Raw genomic sequence first — 21,213 nt, forward strand, 5'->3', positions numbered from 1 at the left:
ATTAATGTATTGCGAAACAACACAAATGCATTAAATAAAACTTGTTGCTCCCGCCGAGATTTGAACCCGCGGCCTTCGGATTGCCAGTCGATAGTCTTACCGTTCGTCCACGGGGGTTGTCAATATACAGGTTTTCCAATAAGAGGTGTTATTTTGAATAGACCGCTATTTCGGTAGATGTTACTTTGAAGCTGTCATTTTTTGACATTTGACAAGTAAAAACCACGCCATTAATAAAAATGGAACGATACACGCTTCAACAACGCATTAAAATTCACTTGAGTGAATTAAATGCAAATCATCTTGAGTGATGAGGCCCATTTCCACCTCGGTGGCTTCGTCAACAAGCAAAATTGTCGCATCTGGGGCTCGGAAAACCCAAAAGTTATTGTTGAAAAGCCTCTCTATTCTCAACGTTTGGTGCGGTTTATGGTCCGGCGGAGTCATTGGTCATTTCAATCAACAACAGTTACGGTGAATGGATTGCGCTATCGAGAGATGATTAATGATTTTTTATGGCCGGAATTGGATGCTATTGATCTGGACAACGTTTACTTTCAACAAGACGGCGCTACGTGCCACACAAGCAACGAATCCATTGATCTTTTACGATTGAATATCAAAATTACACCTCTTATTGGAAAATCCTGTATATAATGATCCCGGCTAATAAGAGACAGCCGGAGGTGGCAGGTTCAAATACCAGCCTGTGTAAGTAAATTTTATTTTATTAATTTGCGATAGTTCACAATTTAATAATTTAAAATCAAATATAGCATATTTCCAAAGTGAAAGATACTCACACTGTCTCTCTGGGTTAAGACCACCATTCAGAATTGAAACTTTGGTTGAAATGTCTTTGGCCGTGTTTGGTGACCAGATCTGAATAACCTGGTATGTCTCTACCTTCCTCGTGAGAAAAGTTTGGTTGTCAACCAGTTTGCGGCCGGCTGTCGCCAACCAATTTTTATTTGGTTTCGATTTCCTCGTGAGCGATGGGCCTAAACGTTCCTGAGAATGCTGAAATACCGACCGTTAGTCTATCACGCCATTAGTATCATCAAAAAAATGCATTTATTATCTACAAAAAACTACTTTTGTTTAGAAATACAAGAATATAAACGCAAATATATTTTACCATTATTATATGGGTTGTAAAAACAAATGAAAAGAAATTAGGAAAAGATAATTCTTCTAAATCTTATTAATTTAGAATTGAAAATTATGTAATTAATTAATCTATTATTTTTGTAAAGCGCACATAATTTTCAACATTCACAAAAGCGGCGCCATACGATCCTGATTTTATTGTTATTTATCTTATTCAATAACATTACTGGGAAGAGAAGTAATAATAATAAAAAATATGAAATTTAAATAATAATGTACCTAAGCACGTACCGCTCCACGAAAGTAAGAACTTTTCTGGTCGAATGTAAAATTATGAATTATTTATTAGCCATAAACTGTTTTAAACGCTCGCCAGTAGAGATGGGACATCTGAAATGGGCTGTTGGTGCGATTCCGGTTACTTCCAATTCTTTTTACATTAACTCCACACAAGTGGCCCTGAGAAAAATATTTTCCCTCAGGGCCTATGTTATCTTTTCTACGAGTCGTAGAAACAACCTGTTCACATGTGACCCGTCATGTACGCTGTATAAAAGGTTGGGCGCGCGTTTGGTGTGTTTCCCAACTATGCAGCGGTGCCGAAGGGATCAATGACAAACAGTTCCTCGAAGCATCTTCCATTATAATACCGGTAGAACAAAGAAAGTGGAAGTTTCTTACTTTTCGCTAGCAAGAGTGGTAAGATTGAATAGTACGATATTATTAGTGTTGTTGTTGTTGGAATGATATACTTATATATATTTTAAATTTCAATTTTTTGTATGCAGATTTTTCAATTAGGGGAGGCAAAGCCTATTACCGAAATTACAAAAAAAAAATTTTTTTTCAGATGCAACAGCGTTTTTAATAAGTTTAGGAAAATTCTATATTCGGCACCCAGGGGGTCTACGGAAAAAAAAATATTTGGCAAGTGGTCTACGGGGCAAAAAAGTTTGTGAACCTCTGATTTAGATGGATCACATTTTTTTTTTTTTTATTTATTTATTTATTTTTTATTTTAGCAATTTGTACATTTAAGTTTACAAATGACTAATTATTTTTTAAATATAAATTTTCTATGTTTTTTCTTGTTTTATGTGGCTTCTACACAACATCTTGAATTTTTCAACTATGGCAATTTTTCAATTTTGACATAATATAGGATAAAATTTCAAAAAATAACCGTTTCCTCGGAAAACATTCCAGTCGGGGCTTTCCAGTGACAGAAAAGTCACCGGGACAAAGTAACAGGAATATCGACCATACGACCATCTCTAGATAATAGCAAAAACCGGCGCCGTTGGTGCACGTCGTGTCAAAATGACAGTTAAGTCTTATTTACTAAACATTGTTTTAGTTTTAAATTTGTTTTCGCTGACTGGTTGTTCATTGAATGATCAATGTGATAAAGGAGAATGTGCTGGTTCTTTAGAGCCTCCGGAAAATAAATACTCAGAAGGTAACGACGTTAAAATCATTACTTGAATTAATTGTCAATCCGCCCTCCGTGTTTTTGCAAGCCGCATTTAATAATGCAGACGCAACTGAACAAACATATTGGCTGTTTATTTTTTACTATAATTACCTATATGTTTAAATGTTCACAAAAAATGATAAGATCAACTTGTAAAATTCCGCTTAACACTAATACGCAAAACAATTTAAATAACATTTGGTTTCAACTTAATTACTACAAGAACCAACTATTTATGTAGTGGGAGATGCATTAAAGTTACACTTTTTCTCAATCAAAGTTAAGTTTGAAGGTTAGGAAATACGCATAAATGATTAAAATAATCAAAACTAAACCTAAAACCTATTTTGTTCATGTTTACTTAAACTCCCGACTTAAATAGTTGTCTCCGTGAATTTGAGTTGAAATCTTTTTTTAAGGAGCTTTTCGAATTCAAAAAGTTTACCAAGTTATGTACACAAAAATGATACTTCATTGGACACTAAAAAAGAGTATTTTTTGTGACAAACACAACAAACAATATTAAAGCTCTCACTAATTATTGACTAATATAACTGTTGGAACAGAAAATAGGGACATGCTAAATATGCACATTTTATTTTAACCTTTCCCTTACTGTGCTAAAAAAATCCACGCGTTCCGGTGCTGTGTAGTCAATACACATCTCAAAATAAGCCATTTAATATCGGAAAAATATGAATATTCATAGCTAATCGATTATGTTTATTATATTTTATATCAAAAGTGATAATAATTGTAATTTAATTGCTGAAAACATGAAAAAACCATCGGCAGATGCTAAAGAAATGTGCGAGAGGTCCACATCTAACTACGTTTCGCAGCCAACTGACTAGCGGCTGGCACAAACACAGCTGTGCGGTTGTAGGTATTGATGGTCTAAAGCTGCTGCCACACGCAAAGCTCACATCAAAAGTTAATGTACAGCGCATCATCTTTTCTACCGACACACGACGCTATCAAATATTTCTTCCTATGGTAGGAGAGGGGGTCAGTTGAATTCGAGAGCGGCCGAGGAACATAATTTCATCTGTCAAAGTGACAACTTTACTTACTGACAGCTTGAGCACGTTTTCGAAATGGATGATACTTGTCGCCTATTGCTGGATCTGTTGGACAGCTCATCCTCAGATGATGATGCCGCCAGCAGTGCTCAGTTGACTATATAATTATAAATGCTATTTATAAACTTTTTAGATTTTAAACAATCTGCGCGTAAATAGCGCATTTTCACATAACCTGACATAACCTCTCCATCGAATCAGGAAATTCGCAGTTCGTACGCCGATCGACGAAAGCGACATATAATAAATTATTGTAAAATAAGCTCACGTCGATTTACAAAAATGTCGAAGGCAAAGGCGGAAAGGACCAACACCAGGGCAGGGAACGAGAAGAGAGCACGAGAGCTGACGAGAGCAAACCAGATTACCCAGGAAAACAATTGAAAACAATCAACAAACGAACAAACTAGAAGCTTCTCTATGTAGGTATCAGGCCGTCCAAATTTATCAAAAAACCGAATGATATTACCATATAAACATACTGAGATAAAAAATATGATTAATTTTGAAAGGGCGAAAATTTGTTTACTTCAAATTCAAATATTGATTTTATTTATATTTTAAATATATGTTAAGTATGTTTGCCAAATAAAGTTTTTTTTATGTTTCTAAATTTACTAGCACACATGACGATATGAGCTAACATAATAAATAAGAAATGCTTTATTAGGCTGCTTATGTCATGGCTGTCAAAGGGAACACGGAACTTAGTTGGTAGCTCCGTAATTAAAATGACCCCCCTCTCCTTTTTACGGCGGAGAGGGGGACGCATAACTTTTCAAATATCGCGTCGGGAGCGGTTACGTAAAATAAATTCGGTTAGCGAAGTTCAGAACCACACTTATAGCGCGTTATCTTTTTACGTGTGTCGGGTCTGTATGGGATTGTATGGCGAGCGCTATTGTGCTTTATATTATCTGTTGATGTGAGCTTTGCGTGTGGCAGCAGCTTAAATCAAAATACAACTGCAGACGTGTGGATGTCTCATGTTCCCGCATAGCGAATTAAAGCAGGACATCAATAGCGTGTCATTTCCTCGCACACTCTTCACGTATTAGTATCACACGGTTGATTGTATTGGTGTATTTGTTCCCGATTTTTAATTGAATTTGAAAACTATGTAATATATTATTTTTTAATTCAGTGTATAAATGTATAACGGAGGAATACCTAAAATCTGAACCCAGAATTTATTATATTTATAGAGTTATTAAAGTTATTAGAAGCAATGTGTAGTAAATACACACCACAGATAAGGAAAGGTTAAAAACACAATGTACAAATATGCCCCTATGATGTAACACTGTGCTAAAGAAGAAGAAAGCTTAACAGGGCCTAAATAACCCAAAAAGGGACCTTGAATTTTTTGGTGTAAGCCTAAATGATTTTTGTCCGTCATTACGCAAGTATTATTTTGCATTGATACGGCAGAAGTCGTAAACTCCATCAAAACCTTGTTCCTGTCTTGACTTCATTATCTCTGTTGTTTTTGTGTCCAATTTTTGTTGTAGCATCTTTTATTGTAACATTTCTCCTTGTATTAACTTCATGTAGTATCTAATGTGTTAATTGGACTTGGTCCGTTAGTAAATAAATAATACTTTTGACTTTGAAAATCTCAAATCATATCAATCATTGTGATGATTTTGCAGCGGCCAACTCCAAGTACCGCCACATGGAAGAGGAGTTGGCTAAGACGGCCTCGTATGAACCGTGTCCCCAGTCCAACAACTGCAGCTGCCACTTGCCCACTCTGCTCAAGGATCTGCAGCCCTTCACCCATGGAATCACCAAGCAGATGATTGAATCCGTCAAGAAGAAGTAACTCATCTTTCTAACATTAACAATAAACCACACTGAACCTTATATTATTATTTAACGAGCTGGCAGCATTCTGCTGATCCACTCATATCTGATTTCACAAGAAGTTTAACGGTAATTGAGTTAATCCTTTCTTCTCTCCAAATAAGAATCTAATCGATGTTTAAATAGGTTTATATTAGTAGAATGCATAACATGTTGTGGATGTTTGTTCCATGCATACACTACTTACTCTATTTGCAAGGAAGTGTTTTCTAGGATTGGATGCAAAAGGTGTTCCAATCAATTCAAAATTTTTTTTGACTGTCAATGGATTTATATATTCGTTAACAAATTATTATAAGCAATAATAAGTCGCCTGAAATATCCATACAAATTGAAAACATCTCCCTTGTAAAAATAAATGCCGCCAATGGGAATTGAACCCCGCACCTTCTGATGTTCGGTCAGGTGCTCTGGACCATTGAGCTACGTCAGCTTATTTTAAACACGCCAAATAATTCAATACGCGTTTACCACAATAATTCTAATGATGGAATGTTTCAATTTTTAATATTTTCAGTCCCATCCAAAAACTTAAATCCCTGATGATCACTTTGTATGCCTTATTCGAGTGCTGATAACCTCCATTCCATGCTCTGGTAAAACCGTAACTGTGATTTGGATTCCTGGACATGTTGGCATCATGGGTTGGCAATATCAAATTGATTTTGCGGATTCATCCTACCCTATTGTCACCATCATAAACCACACTTATCTGACATTTTTTCCATCCTCAAAGATAGATCCCGCAATGTTTGGTCAGTGTATTGGTACATTGCTAGTCAATCCAAGGGAGCCTGCTATGACTCAATAGAAAGGACTATCCTACGAAACCATGGTTTCAACAAATCCCCCATTTCTCCAAAAAATAAATTTCCTCACTTATTCAAATGAAGATTGGACATTGTTCCGTTCCTTCTCACATTTTTAAAATTCACGTGCTTGACTCAGATTGTAAATTCTGTGGTCTAGAAGTGGGAACTTTAGATTACACATTTTTTGGCTGTCCCTCTCTAAACAAATATCTTTTCTTCTATCAAGCCTTATCTAAAATTGTCTCCCCTCCATTCAACATCTCATCTCTTCTAAGTCTGAATTCGACTCCAATCTTCCATGCAACTTTGAATTTTTGCCAATTTAAACAAAATTATTATATATAAATTTACCTTCCCTCTATCCATAATTTGAAATGATGGCTGAAACACCCTTGAAGGGTGAAAGCTGGGAACATTGAGAATTAAAGTCCAGTATAATTTCCTGATTAAATACGTTATCGAATCTGCGCTTTCGATAATCCCAGCGATACGCGGTTCCCATTTCAAGCCTTCTAATATGGTAACTCCTAGGTCTTGTTAAAGCCATTGCTTTTAGAGATGTTCCATTAAGTTTGTATGCAACTTAGGGTTAGATTTTCCAATATGTAGGACAGCGCATTTTTCAACATTGAGTTTTAAATATTTATATACTTCATTTAAGGTTAAACGCAACGTATTTTATAATCTATGCTTTCATAGGTGGCATTGATTTAATTGTTGTATTAAACTACACTTTTGCATGTTATGCTTTTAAATATTAAGACAAATTATTTATTTGCGCCCGTAAATACGTAATATGAATATGAATAAACAATTTTGTTTGTATTGTAGTGGTGTGCCACTACGCCAAGCGCCAAGATACCTAGAACGTCATAGAAACATTCTGAAAATTTCGGCCGTTGCCTAGGTTTGTTTGGCATTATTTGCCATAGCAACTAGAATGTTCGGGAACATTTTTCACCTATATAAGCAACAGCGGGAAGGAACTCACCATTCATGAATTAGCAGTTCGCCAGTCATCAATCAGCAATCCACTACACCGCTACACGAACCTAGTATACCGACACCCCAGCTCTGCACGGACTGCGGATTACCATGGACTCCTCTGAACATATCCACGAGTCCGGTTACCACGGTGTCGACTCACTGACACCGCTTCGACCACTCCACCACAGTAATCGCCGCGTACACCTGGCATCATCATCATCATCGGTCCGGGGTCATCCCTCAACTGCGCTACTGACTCACCCAAATAAACGCTGTTACACAACAACCCCATCTTTTATTTGTCTCACTACCAGATCCCAAAGTATAAAAACTCAATTCTTTCAAAAAAGGCATACAAATAAATTATTGGATTGAATCATTGGTCTTATCCAAAGATATTAGAAGAACGAGATATGCTATGTTGGCCGCCGGACCGTAGGCGGAGTACTACCTAATTAGAGTACTTTGAATACTATCGGGACGTGTACGCACAGAAATCTGTTCTATGTATTAGTGCGGATACATTAGCGTAAGCGAAGTTGTGCAGTAGTATTGGTGAACAAAACCGGCGACACTGGGCAAAACAATTCCACACAGTATGAATTGCTCATAGCACATCTCGTTCTTCTAATATCTTTGGTCTTATCTCACGCCGTATTTTAATTGAAAAGGTATTAGTGAAATGTGTTTTGCATTTGTAGATTTGATTGACAAATAAAACATGTATATTGCATATTTCCAGGGGCACCAAATACCAGATAATAGACAATCGACTGTACCGGCAGAAGGACTGCCTGTTTCCTGCACGTTGCTCTGGTATTGAGTACTTCCTTCTGGAGCTGGTGTCCGGGGGCGGCCAGTACGATACCGAGCTTATAGTCAACACGCGGGACTGGCCGCAGCTCAACAGGGTGTGGGGCAGTCCCCTGGCCCCAGTCTTCTCTTTCAGCAAGGTACAACCTAACTAACTATCACGTCGTTTCTCCGCAGGGTTAGACAGAGAGGACGAACCGACAAACAACTCGTTGTTTCATTCATATTCGTAAATACCCTGTTATTCTGACTCTTGACATGGCCATACTCGAGTATTTGGTTCCTGACTTATTTTACCATTCACATTATCATCATCATCATACCTTCCAATTTTGGTTGTGGGTCTGTCGGAGTTTGAATTTAAGATTTTTCAAATTTTTAAGCCTGTATCAAAATTGGAAATAATTGTGTCAGGAACTATAATATAATATTTTAACAAAATTTTTATTTTTTATTGTTTAACTTATAACATTGTTACATTGTACATAAAATTAGATAATAATTAGAGATGTGCCGATTATGAGTTTCGCCGACTAGCCGACTAGCCGATTAGTCGGTTGTAATAACACCGACTAGTCGGCTAAGCCGATTACGGTTCGAAGCAGAAGCTTTAGTCTACTTACATCATAATTTACCCTTAATTAAAAAATTAAGTAAGTTATACAAAATATAAGGAGATTATAATATTTTTGGTTGTCACAATTGTGACTTTTATTTGATTAGATTATGTAGGTATGGTTATAAGAAATATGTTTTTTTCATTTTTTTTGTTTTTATCAAACAGTTCATGTTTAGAATTTTTGGATATATATATATATAATATATACATATATTACTGTGCATTTTGTACATACAATCTTGCTTTAATACATATAACTGAGTTTGTTAATTTAAAAAATCTACTTTTTATTTTAATAATAAGAAATATTTATAAATGTTCATTGAAGATAAGAAGATATTATGTTGTTTTTTATGTTAATTAGGATAGGTACTAATTTTGTTCAATAAATGTCATAATTATGTTTTCTTTACGAGCAAGTAATTTTAAAAACTGATTACCAAAGGAAAGATTGCTTTACATTTTTTAATGTATAAGACTGATTATAAAATAAAAAAATAATATATAATCAAGGTTTTTATTTCATGTAGTTCCCCGCATTCATATTATTGAGAAATACATACAACGTAAGAAGCCGGATAGTCGGCGCTCTTTGCCGATTAGTCGCCGACTAATCGCCGACTACAATAGTGGCCGGATAGTCGGCTTTACCGACTAGTCGCCGACTAGTCGGAACATCTCTAATAATAATAGGTAATAGTGGAAAACATATGTTATTGAATTTCTACTCCAATGAAGAGTGCTAGCTCTTGAGCTTGGCGTAGGAGTTATTTGACAATTATTTCATGTTTATATCAGTAATTAACATAAATACAGTACAATAAATATAAACTTAAAAGAGGATTGTGACGTTAATTTTGGTTGTAACATGAATTGAAGTTATAACATTTGATAGGTGATGTTAATTTTTTTTAAAGATAAATTTGACCTTCTTTTTATAATAATAATAAAATCTGGTATTTTTTTCACTTCTTCGGGAAGACTATTAAAATATCTTATGCCTTTGTAAATGTAATTATTGTGCATTTGTTGTGTTGAAAATAGAGGAATTTGGATGTTAAAATTATGCCTTAAGGATGAGTTAAATTTAAGTTTTTTTATTACAGTTTCTTTATATATTTGTAATATTGCATCTTTTTTATAGAGGTCTTCAATTTTTGGTACTTCGAAAATTTTGAACAATGATGCTGAAGAGAATGTTGGTTTTTTTTTCAAAATTACTTTTATAATTAGTTTTTGTACCACTTTTACAGAGCTTAAAATTTTTTCATATGCACCTCCCCACCCAATGATTCCATACTGAAGTAATGATTGGACTAGTGCGTAATAGACTTTTTTCAGGTTGTTTAGCTTCAGAACATTTCTTAATCTAATGAATATATAGATACATTTTTTAATGCGCTTGACAAGTTCACATATGTGTCTGTTCCATTTCATATGTTGGTCTACAATTTACTTCAGTTGTTTGGTTTAGTATGGTACATGATTTATTCCATTTTTTGTTGTGTATTATTATATGAATGTTAGGGTAAGTTTTGAATTTATTTATTGTGAATGGTATATAAATTGTTTTTTTTTGCGTTAATTGTAAGTAGATTTGTATCGAACCAGTTTTTTAGGATTTGGATGTCATTATTTGCATTTTCATTTACAATTTTCCAGTCATTACCCTTAATTATGATAATTGTATCATCTGCGTAAGATATAACTGTTCCACTGAGGTTTTTATTTATTTTAACTGTCATTTTCAAAATTGGGACTTGTAGAACCTTTACAGTATTTGAATTCTGTTACCCACCAATATTTACCAGTGTGTTTAATAATTGCAGACGTCGGACTATTGGGACATCATGTACCCCGCGTGGAGCTTCTGGGAAGGGGGCCCCGCCATCAAGTTGTACCCCTCGGGCCTGGGCCGATGGGCGCAGCACAGGATCAATATTAAGAAGGCCGCCAAAGAGTTAGAATTTTCATATTTTATGTACATGTACAATAGTATTTCTACTTTCCAACCTAGCCTGAGATTTCAACCCTCTTCTTTCTAACTAACTAACTAACCATCGCGCCGTTTCTCCGCAGGGGTAGACAGAGAGAATGGACTGTCAAGCAACTCGATCTAGGCACTCCCTCGTTGCATCATTCACATTAATTTATTCTTCCTTATTCAGTCCAAAAATGTTGTGCTTACATACTAATGGTTTTTGTTTGCCTATTGAGTGTTCTTATTTTGCCTATTGATTTGGACTTAACTTGGAACTTTAAATTTTTTTTTATTATAGCAACTATTTAAACATTGTGCATACAAAATATGATGTTAAATATATGTATAGTAAATTGTATTTCTTGCGGACTAAAGTTATTCATTTCTGTTTTATTAGTTTTCTATGTCGATTTTAATGTTTTTTAGAATTTTTTCATGAGCTAGAACCCCTTGAAAGTTTGACGTCGAAATTTACAACAAATTGTATGTACTGAAAATAAGAATTATCTATTTTAGAATGTTACATATACACATCCGAATTTATATAAGGACATTGAATAATAATTTTCTTGCTCTTTGTTTATAACCCTTTACATTTATGATTTTACTGTGGTATTGGGATGGCAGAAAAATAGTCAATAATCTGTAATGTGATGGCAGTTGATAATCACTTTTAATAACTAAAAATTACATTTCATGACTTAGTATCACTTTTCATGACTTAATATATTTTTTTATGACTAAATATCACTGAGTATCACTTTTCAAAACTAAGTATTACTAAATATCACTTAGTATCACTTTTCATGACATGATACCACTTTTGTGGTAATTGATTTTATGAATAAGTTATAAAACATGATATTAGTCATGAAAAGTGATATTTAGTAATGAAAGTGGTAAAAAGTTATATGTACAAAGTAATATTTAGTTACGAAAAGTGATGCGAAGTCATAAAAATTGATATCACTTTTCATGACTAAATATCACTGTAATAGTGCTTCTCTCTCGCTCTCGCCCTGACCTGGTGGACGCCAATAAATATCCCGTTTTATGACTTATGATCACTTTTCATAGTAACTGTATTAGACATTATTAACGATTGTCTGTACACATTTAGACATCCTTGGGACAAGAAGAAGCCTATGGCGTTCTTCCGAGGTTCGAGGACCAGTGATGAACGAGACCCCATAGTGCTTCTCTCTCGCTCCCGCCCTGACCTGGTGGACGCCAAATACACCAAGAACCAGGCCTGGAAGTCTGATGCCGTAAGTATTGCATTGAAAACTTACATATTACTCTGTGTACTCTCCCACTCATCCACCACCCCAAAAACCTGGCCAAAGTCCACATATCGAAAGCGGCAGTTTATAAGTGTGCTTACATACAAAATATGATCTTTCATTCGATGTTGATCTTTCGTAAAATTTGCATTTTTGGCTTGAAGTTAAGAGGAACGGCTGCATGACCTTTTTCATGCAAAACTTATATTTGAATTTGAGGCTAAAATATTTTATAATTATAGTTTTTTAAATATTTACTGTATGTGCTATTTGTGATTCAAATGATTAAGGCGATGCCATATGTCGTGTAATATTTGGAATCGAGCCGCCATCAATAACACTCCTTACGTAGATGGCGATAAGGCTTAATTCCCGCTTAACACCATCCAGCTGTTTTGATTTAGGCAAGAAAAAAACATGGCCAAAAAGTGCCTTTTATTTTATTTTGTGGATGTTCAGGCATAAATATTTAAATGTTTTCCGATCATTTTATAAATAACCTAATTTGCCACATTATACAATAAAACCATAACCAAAAATGGGTAAACTTTAAAGCAGTTTTCATAGGCCTTACAAATTATTTTTTTCTGTGCTTATAAAAAGACTTATGTAATAAATACTCGATTATTTCAAAGGCCAAGATGTATTCTACTCGCAGTATTTAATTAAAGCATCTGAAACATTTCTAGGCGACTAAATTTTCAAACCAAAAACACATGATTTTGCATTACTACGTATGGCATCGCCTTAAATATAGGCCATTAAATCGACAGTCCCGAAGAACAATGTCGGATGTGCAAATTTGTAGTTTTGCAGTAGAGCTGTTTAAAGTTTCGTTTCTGCATTTTTACTGTTTTATCAAGAAATATAGTGTTGTTTGATATCTTGGATTAACTCCTATTTATTTAATTGGAGAAATATATGATCATAACAGGAACAATTCAGAAACAAGACATTAAACAGCTCTACTGCAATTTTTCACGCTTTTGGAGGCAACATTGGCAATTATTTGTGAGTAAATGATAATTATCTACTACGTAAATACATATAATGAAATATATAATCATTTTTTTAAATATTAAAAAAGATTTGGACGGGATTAAATGAAGTTACACACAACCGATTTATGTTGGAACACAAATTAGTAGTACATATATAAATTTAAAGGTGTCCGGGTATGTCATCAAAATGACAATTCAACACACCTCCAGAAAGTGATATAAAGTCATGAAAAGTGATGAAAACAAAAATTAATAGTTACCTTTGTAACCTAGTTTTTGTTTCATCACTTATAATGACTCCATATCACTTTTTAAAGGTGTGTTGAATTTTCATTTTGATGAAATATTATGGAACCATTATATGTATTGTGCACTTTTTTCATAGCGCGGTTCATTTTGAACGCTCGAAACTTAAATTAAGCTAAATTCTTATCTGGGTTTTAAATTTTTTAAATTTACTTAAATTATTTTCGTTATGTACCATTAATCAAATCCAAGCATTTAGCTACAAAATATGATTTAAAATATATACGTTCATACTTTAAAAATGATCGATTAGGTTAAATTATTAGGTAAAATATGTACAAAAAAAAGCTTGATTTAAATGATGGATACGGTAAAACGATGCATAGAGAAACGATTGATGAGATCCATATTTGCTAGTTTTGTATGATGTTAATTCGGGACTGGAAGAAACGATAAATTCGGGAAAACCTTAATTCGAGGAACGATCAATCGATATTTCACTGTACGTCTATTTTCAAATGCCTTTAAATCTTATAAAAAATAAAAATTGCTTTAACTGAAGATTGAACCTTCCTCTCCAGGAATTGGAGTCAACCGCGCTAACAACTGTGCCAAATACCGATTGGGTAGGACCGACAATTATTTCTTATATTGACTGCTGAAATGTCATACAATTTCAGAGAAATGCGTAAATGTCCGTGTGGGTATGCATGATTACCACCAATAGTTGACAGAATGCATTGTCATCAACAGCGATTCTATCTGCCGAGTTTCAGCTCGATCGGATGTCCGGAAGTGGGTTAATTTCTGCTTCCAAGATTTGCGCTCATTCATTCAGTGGAGAGAGTATTGTATTGTCATTAAAACTTTTCAGGATACACTATACCAACCGCCTGCTGAAGAAGTACCGCTTGAAGATCACTGCAAGTTCCGGTACCTCTTCAACTACCGAGGAGTCGCAGCCAGCTTCCGTTTCAAGCACCTCTTCCTCTGCAAGTCCCTCGTCTTCCACATCGGCGAGGACTGGCTGGAGTTCTTTTACCCCTCACTGGTCCCCTGGTACCATTACATACCAGTTTCACCCAAAGCCACGCAGGAGGACATAAAGACCCTCATCGAATACTTCCGGCAACACGATGATGTGGCCAGAAGAATTGCGGAACGGGGCTACCAGCATATATCGGATAATTTGAGGATTATGGATATTAAGAATTATTGGAAGGCGCTGCTCAAACATTATTCGAGCCTACTGAACTTCCAAGTTGAAAGAGACATGGATTTGATTGAAATTGTTGCAAAGAAATGATTGTGATTGAACTTTTTACTTAATTTATATCTCACTTTATCGTCTACTCCTTGTCCTATTCTATGGGGGTGAGTTGTCCCTGTCCTGCGTAGTCCTAACATGTCCACTGATTTATATATGTACATTCTTTATATTAATTTTATGTAGATACTGTGCAAGATTCTGCTAAATCTGCCATTGGGATTATATGGCACCCCTCTATTGGGGTGTGTCGTAACGTTGAAGGGAGTGGGGGGTAGACAAAGAGGAAGAAGGAAGGTTGCAGTACCTGACTTTTTGGGACTGGTAGAGAAAATAATTTTCCTTACGGCCCGTGTCATCTTTTAGGATGCTATGTGGAGGGTCTTTTTACGGATAGGAAGGATAGGAAGTTCTCAGCAGGAAATTGTTTTAGTTATTTGTTTACATTTTGTTTCTTGTAGCCTGATTATAAATTTTAACTGTATAATTGTTTTGTAAACTTTTTTTATAAAAATGATTTATTCTGTGTATGTATTTAAAGGTACTTGCACTGTAAATAAATACATCATTATAATGAGTAAATGTTGCTTGTGCGTTGATGGAGGACTTAGCTAGCCGAAGATGAAACCCGCGACTGGGTGGGAACCCAATGCATTTATCCACTAGGCTACTAACAGGCAGACAATGTATATTTTAAGTATTATGTAATGTTAAACTGACAGCATTCTTGTAGCACTAGTATTCGAGAGATTTTCAAATTATTTAAAGACCTATTGGTCACATATTTTATATAGAAGCTTTATGTATTACAATGGAAGTTTTGGTAAACACATGCTTAAAAATTTCTCACGTCCATTTCGACAGTATTATGTATTTAAAAAAATTGATATTATTTTCATGCCATTTTTTTCTGATTTACTACTATTATGTATTAGCAAAGGAAAAGATCTTGTATTTTGTCTCTCTGATTATATTTGCTTTATTTAGACACGGCTTTTTAAAAATCATAAAAATAATATTAGGTATGTATAAAAACATCTTGATATAATCTTGTGTCATTTTAATGCTGTGCATTAGACATCTTGTAATATGTAACTACAAATAATGAATTTTATATTTTACTTTTAAATTAAATAGATTAACCTCGTAAACGCCAGCATATTCCTTAACCCTTAGTAGCTGGAGCCCTGCAATTACAGTGTTGAAGAATTGTGCCGACGCACATGACAAAGCACTGCCGTTGCAGTGTCGACCTTATACATTTATTTATTTCCCTTTGAATATCATTTCTACTGAGTTTTTTTAAATACACAAATCAAAATAAATATATAAACACATTATCTGGTAAGATGGTAATTGTAATTTAGAAAAACATATTTTGCAAATAACAAGTAAGTTATGAGAAAATTTCTTAAAAACAGATCTGACATTCTGTTACTAATTAATATTGTACCATTCATATACTTACATACTTGTTCAATATGTATGAACCATTAAAAATAAGTTACGATACCACTCTATTTTATACGCAATATATAATTATATAAGAATTTTTTATTCTGTTTCGAGAAACGTTAAATATTACAGCCAAGTTAAACACCTTAAATTTAATAATTATATTATATTATTAAATTTGATTTTAATTAAATTTAAAAAAAAAAAAAAGTTAAATACTGTTCACACATCCATTGTAATTTTTTTTTTAAATATTAGAAATATTTCAATGTTTTTTTTTTTTTAATTTCATTTTTATTTTTTTTGTGTATTCTGCACAAAAGTCCCACAGCAAGTGCGACTCTGACATCTCCAATATACAGTATAATGCTGGGTATAAGAAGTAATTACACAGTGTTATGATAAATATATTTAAAGTTTCAAATATGTACTATAATATTGCAATAAATTTTTGACAATACTTATATTATTAGATGAAAAGTTATGATACAATTTAACACTGTTACTAAGCAAAATACACACTGCGAATAGAATATACCAGCCAGGCAGCAAGCAGTGACATTTTTATGCGTTTCTCTCACTGGCCATGTGTTTCATAATACATACATATTATTATAATACTTTTCTTTACATTAACCCCTCAGGCCTCTGGCATATATTCTGTTAGTAGAATTTTTTTTTATATGCATTCTTCACCATTCATTCTTATTGTATACATGTCAACTCACTTTTTTTGTCACTTCATATAAAAATAATCAAAAAATTCACAAAGTGTCATAAATTTTTTCCAAATTGCTGTCGATACCTTCGGTTTCATAGAAGTGTACATTTTAATTTTTCTGTGGTTATTTTTTTATAGTCGGAGGCGGTTTACTTACGTTCCCCGCGAGCACTTAGGCCATAGGCCCATTGTACTATCTCCCATTTTTACCTCATTCCCTTGCCAGTAACCCGGTCCCTTTTATGAAGTTCACCAGGGCTGTCATTGGATATGTGGCGATGTCTTCTGGTTCCACACTGTGTCTTCCCAGGTATCTGAGCCTTATTCCCAGCAGAGCGGGGCATTGGCACCATAGGTGAATTGGAGTCTCTTCCTCCTCTTCACATTTCCTACAGATGTTGGTGTTTTCCACTCCCAACAGTTGCATGTGTCTTCTGAGATGGCAGTGTCCCGTTAATAGTCCTACCAGTTCCCTCAGTGAGTTTCTGTCCATATCGAGTAGTTGCCTGGTTCGGTTAGGGTCCGGTCCTTTTGTGAGTACTTTAGATTGCCTCATTCCGGGTGCCTTCTTCCATTCCTTCCAGTGTTGGGATTTGACCCATCTCTTGATATGTAGTTTGGTGTGGCAAGCTGCTACTCCTACGGCCGGCTCAGATCCCACAAGTGGTGCTTTCGCCCCTTTCCTTGCTAGTTCGTCAGCCCGCTCGTTGCCCTCAATACCTTTATGTCCTGGTACCCAGAGCAGGGTTACTTTATTGATGGTCGCCAGTTCTATTAGGATAGTCCTGCATTCCATCACCAGTCTGGAGTCGCATCGGTTACTTTCCAGTGCCATTAAGGCCGCCTGGCTATCAGAACATATGTTTATGTTCTTATTTCTGTACCCGATACTCATATTCTCCTGTGCGCAGACTAAGATGGCTTTCATCTCAGCTTGAAACACAGTGCAGTGCATTCCTAGAGGTATACTGAGTTCCCTCTTAGATCCCTGTAGACAGACCCCGGCCCCTGTTCCTTCCTCTATCTTGGACCCGTCTGTGAACCAGATTAGTTCCTGTTTGGAGTTTGGACCTGGGACCGTGTCCCATTCCTCCCTTGTGGGGTACGTCACTTTAAACAGCTGTCCGAAGAAGTATTCTGCTTGTTTGCCGTCCTGCTTCATCCCAGCCGTCGGACTAATTGCCCTCAGTCTTATTCCTATCTCCGTGTGACTGTTTCTGGGCAACTCTCCTCTCCATTGGCCATTGCAATGTAACCTGTAGGCTGCCGCCATCGCCGCCCCCTCTATTTCTATGTTTAGTGAGGGGAGGTTCAGCAGCACTCCCATGGCTAGTATTGGAGTGGTTCTCATGGCTCCTGTGATGCTTCTGCATGCAAGTCCCTGTATGTGATTGAGTGTGACCATCACTGTTTTCAGTGTTGTTCTCCTCCACCAGACCAGGGCTGCGTGCATGATCCTTGGTTTTACAACGGCTGTGTAAAGCCATTGCATCATTTTAGGTTTGAGACCCCACGTTCTGCCGCAGATTCGCCTAGTTGCCCACATCAGAGCACAGGCCTTTCTGCCTACAGTTTCCACCTGGTTTTTCCAGCTCAGTTTGGCATCTATGATGACTCCGAGGTACTTAACCATGTCAGAGGGTTCTAATTCCTTTCCATAGAAGGTTGGATTGCTCCATCCTTCTAGTTTCCTTTTACGCGTAAAGATTACTAGTTCTGTCTTGTCTGGGTTGACTGACAGTCCTGTTTCTTCACACCATTCTTCCACTGTTGCCAGTGTTGACTGTATAAGGCCTCGGGTTGTGTCTGCATCCCAACACCTTATTATGGTTGCAATGTCATCCGCATACCCTTGCGTATATAGGCCCCTGTTGTTGAGTTTCCGGATGAGGTTGTCCACCACCAGGCTCCACAGCAAGGGTGATAAGACCCCTCCCTGTGGACACCCTCGTGTCACCAGCACTTTGATGCTTACCTCACCCCTTGTCACCGTAAGTATCCGGCCTGAGAGCATGTTCCTCAGCCACCTTCTGGTGGTTTTGTCGAATCCATGTCTTTCTGCCGCTTCATCAATGGATTTAATAGTGGTGCAGTTAAATGCTCCCTCTATATCCAGGAATAGCCCTACCGCCAGTTCCCCAGTCGCTTGTGCCTGCTCCAGTTTGTACACCAACCTGTGCAGTGCCGCGTCGACTGACTTACCTGCTTGGTAAGCAAACTGTAACTCGTGGAGGGGCTTCTCTTTCAGTGCCCCGTCCCTTATGTGCCTGTCCATTAGCCTCTCCATTGTCTTCAGAAGAAATGAGGTGAGGCTAATTGGGCGGAATGCACCTGGTTGGTCGTAGTCAGCTCTCCCCGGTTTGGGTATGAACACTACCCTTGTCTTCCGCCATGGTATGGGGATGTATCCGAGGGCACAGCATGCCCTCAGGATCTTCGTCACCGGAAGTAGGATTGTATCTAGGCCCCTCTGTAGAAGTGCCGGAAAGATTCCATCCTCTCCTGCGCTTTTAAAAGGGTCAAACCCTCTGATTGCCCATTTAACTCTGGAGGGAGTAACTATTTTAGCCGCAGTGTCCCAGTCCTTACCTTCCCGTGTAACTCGGGCTGGTGGTGGACCGGTATCATCTGCTTCTAACTTTTTGTAGCCGGGAAAATGTTTCCCCAGCAGTACCTCCAACTCCTCCTCCCAACTGTTGGTATATCCTCCATCAGCTTTTTTGAATGGGCCTTTTGCTGCCCCTGGGTCTTTTGCAAGAATTTTTTGGATTCTTGCAGTCTGTGGGATGGTTTCCACCTCCCCACAGTATTTCTCCCAGGAGCATGTTTTGGCTTTCTGGATTGCCACCTTGTACTCTTTCTGGTATTGCTTGTGGGCATCCCAGTTTCCTGACTTTTTGGCCTTGTTGAAAGCTTGCCTTACTATTTTCCGTAGCTCCTGCAGTCTTCTGTTCCACCACGGTGTTTTGTCCCTGGTACTTGTCTTCAGAGGGCAGCTATTTTCGTATGCCCTTATCATTGAGTCCCTCAGTACTTCTACTGCGTCCTCAATTTCTTCGGGGCAGCCGTATTTAGCTGGGAATCTTGTCATTCCTATATTTAGTTCCTCCGAGTATCTAGTCCAGTCAGTTGCTTTTGGGTTCCTATATGTATCGGTCCCCGTTTTGCTTGTTTCTCCCTCTAGTTTAAATTCTATGTGTCGGTGGTCTGACAGGGATGGTTCGTCCGATACTCTCCATCCTGAGACTCTTAATGTTCCTAGGGTCAGGTCTATCACCTCCTGTCTGTTACTTATAACGAAGGTGGGTTCCCTACCTCTATTAAGAATCTCAAGGTTCACTGTCATCAGGTACTCCAGGAGGTCCTGTCCTCGTTTGTTGATGTCCGTACTCCCCCACACAGTGTGGTGCGAGTTAGCATCTGCTCCGAGTATCAGTTCCCTACCCTTCTCCCTGCAGTCTTGGACGAGTCTCGTTATTTCCCTTGAGGGTGGTGGTTCCACAGAGTCATAGGGCATGTATGCTGATGCCACAACTACTTCCCTGCTTCTTTGGTCCAGCGTGACCTGTAGCTTCACAGCCACTAAGTCCCTACTGCAGTGTTCGGGTAGCAGTGTGCCAGGTATCCCTCTGATGAGAATACAGGCCCTGGGTCTGTCCCCCGACTCGTTATAATAGATTAGACCTTGGTTCATGTTTAGTCCTCTGACCTTCCCCCTATAAGTCCAGGGTTCTTGGATCAGCGCGACGTCCACACTGTCCCGAGTGACTCTACTGCTAAGCACTGCAGTCGCTGCCGGACTGCGGTGCAAGTTTATTTGAATGAACTGTAAGTTTTTAGCCATTACTGCCTAATCCTTAAGTCATTCCTCCTATTTACGCTCCTCGGTGTTAGGAGAGCGCACCGTGAAAGTGGCCTTCCTTATCCCGACATGCGCCGTCATCCCCATCTCCCTCAGCACCTTCACACTTTCCTCGTCCACACTCATGATCAGGCGATACATGTTTTTATCCCTGATCGAGTCGTGGACGATCCATTTTTTTGTGTGTAGCCGGGGAGTCTGGTTCTCCAGCAGTTGTAGCAACCTCTCGGTGCTTACTGCTCCATTTTCGGGGATTACTGCCATAACCTTTACGTACTTTGGCAGTTCCTGCAACCCCACCACCTCCAGGTCGCAGCCCTGCCATTTCCGTATGGTCGGCACCATCTCCCTCAGCCATGTCTCTGACTCCTTGTCGGAGCAGGTCATTTTCAGGACGCCCCTCTGAGTGAAGCATTCGTCGAATCTGGGTTTGAACTGCCCCTTTGGGATGCTCAAAATCAGATCCGCGGCCGCCTCACTCACGAGGGCCTCCTGCTCTTTTGTAAATTCTTCCTCTCTGTTCCTATGTACAACAGCCACTCGAATTTTATTTCCAGCGGCTTCCGCATAGGTAGCAGAGGTGAGAATTCCTCGGGGCTTTTTCCTGGAATTTCCCGGTGAAAGCCCCAAGGGT

At 37.4% G+C, this 21,213-nt stretch overlaps 2 protein-coding genes across 2 annotated transcripts; one reads left to right on the top strand and one right to left on the bottom strand.

Moving 5' to 3' along the window:
- The first annotated feature begins 2,408 nt into the window (after nucleotides 1–2,408).
- Nucleotides 2,409–16,109, top strand: LOC149410979 (O-glucosyltransferase rumi homolog). The gene is made up of 6 exons (XM_089647078.1): nucleotides 2,409–2,569; nucleotides 5,319–5,487; nucleotides 8,074–8,284; nucleotides 10,593–10,723; nucleotides 11,865–12,012; nucleotides 14,149–16,109. Exons 1-6 carry the CDS (start codon nucleotides 2,431–2,433, stop codon nucleotides 14,578–14,580), a joined length of 1,230 nt encoding a protein of 409 aa, XP_089503204.1. The 5' UTR covers nucleotides 2,409–2,430; the 3' UTR covers nucleotides 14,581–16,109.
- On the bottom strand, nucleotides 15,077–20,561 carry LOC149410980 (uncharacterized). Its single transcript, XM_089647610.1, has 2 exons — nucleotides 19,392–20,561; nucleotides 15,077–15,091 (listed from the first exon to the last, which is right to left on the bottom strand). The coding sequence occupies exons 1-2, from the start codon at nucleotides 20,559–20,561 to the stop codon at nucleotides 15,077–15,079; spliced, it is 1,185 nt and encodes a 394-aa protein (XP_089503736.1).
- Nucleotides 20,562–21,213: the final 652 nt, after the last annotated feature.

The sequence above is a fragment of the Hesperophylax consimilis genome, chromosome 26 (assembly GCF_061612785.1).
Source record: "Hesperophylax consimilis isolate HC1 chromosome 26, BYU_Hcon_1.0, whole genome shotgun sequence".
Taxonomy (NCBI): domain Eukaryota; kingdom Metazoa; phylum Arthropoda; class Insecta; order Trichoptera; family Limnephilidae; genus Hesperophylax; species Hesperophylax consimilis.

Bases quoted from the DNA above. Each gene is read 5' to 3' on its own strand.
- LOC149410980 (XM_089647610.1), bottom strand. From the start codon at position 20,561: ATGGCTAAAAACTTACAGTTCATTCAAATAAACTTGCACCGCAGTCCG.
- LOC149410979 (XM_089647078.1), top strand. From the start codon at position 2,431: ATGACAGTTAAGTCTTATTTACTAAACATTGTTTTAGTTTTAAATTTG. The intron at 2,570-5,318 runs GTAACGACGTTA...ATGATTTTGCAG, and splicing joins GGAAAATAAATACTCAGAAG to CGGCCAACTCCAAGTACCGC. The intron at 12,013-14,148 runs GTAAGTATTGCA...AAAACTTTTCAG, and splicing joins AGGCCTGGAAGTCTGATGCC to GATACACTATACCAACCGCC.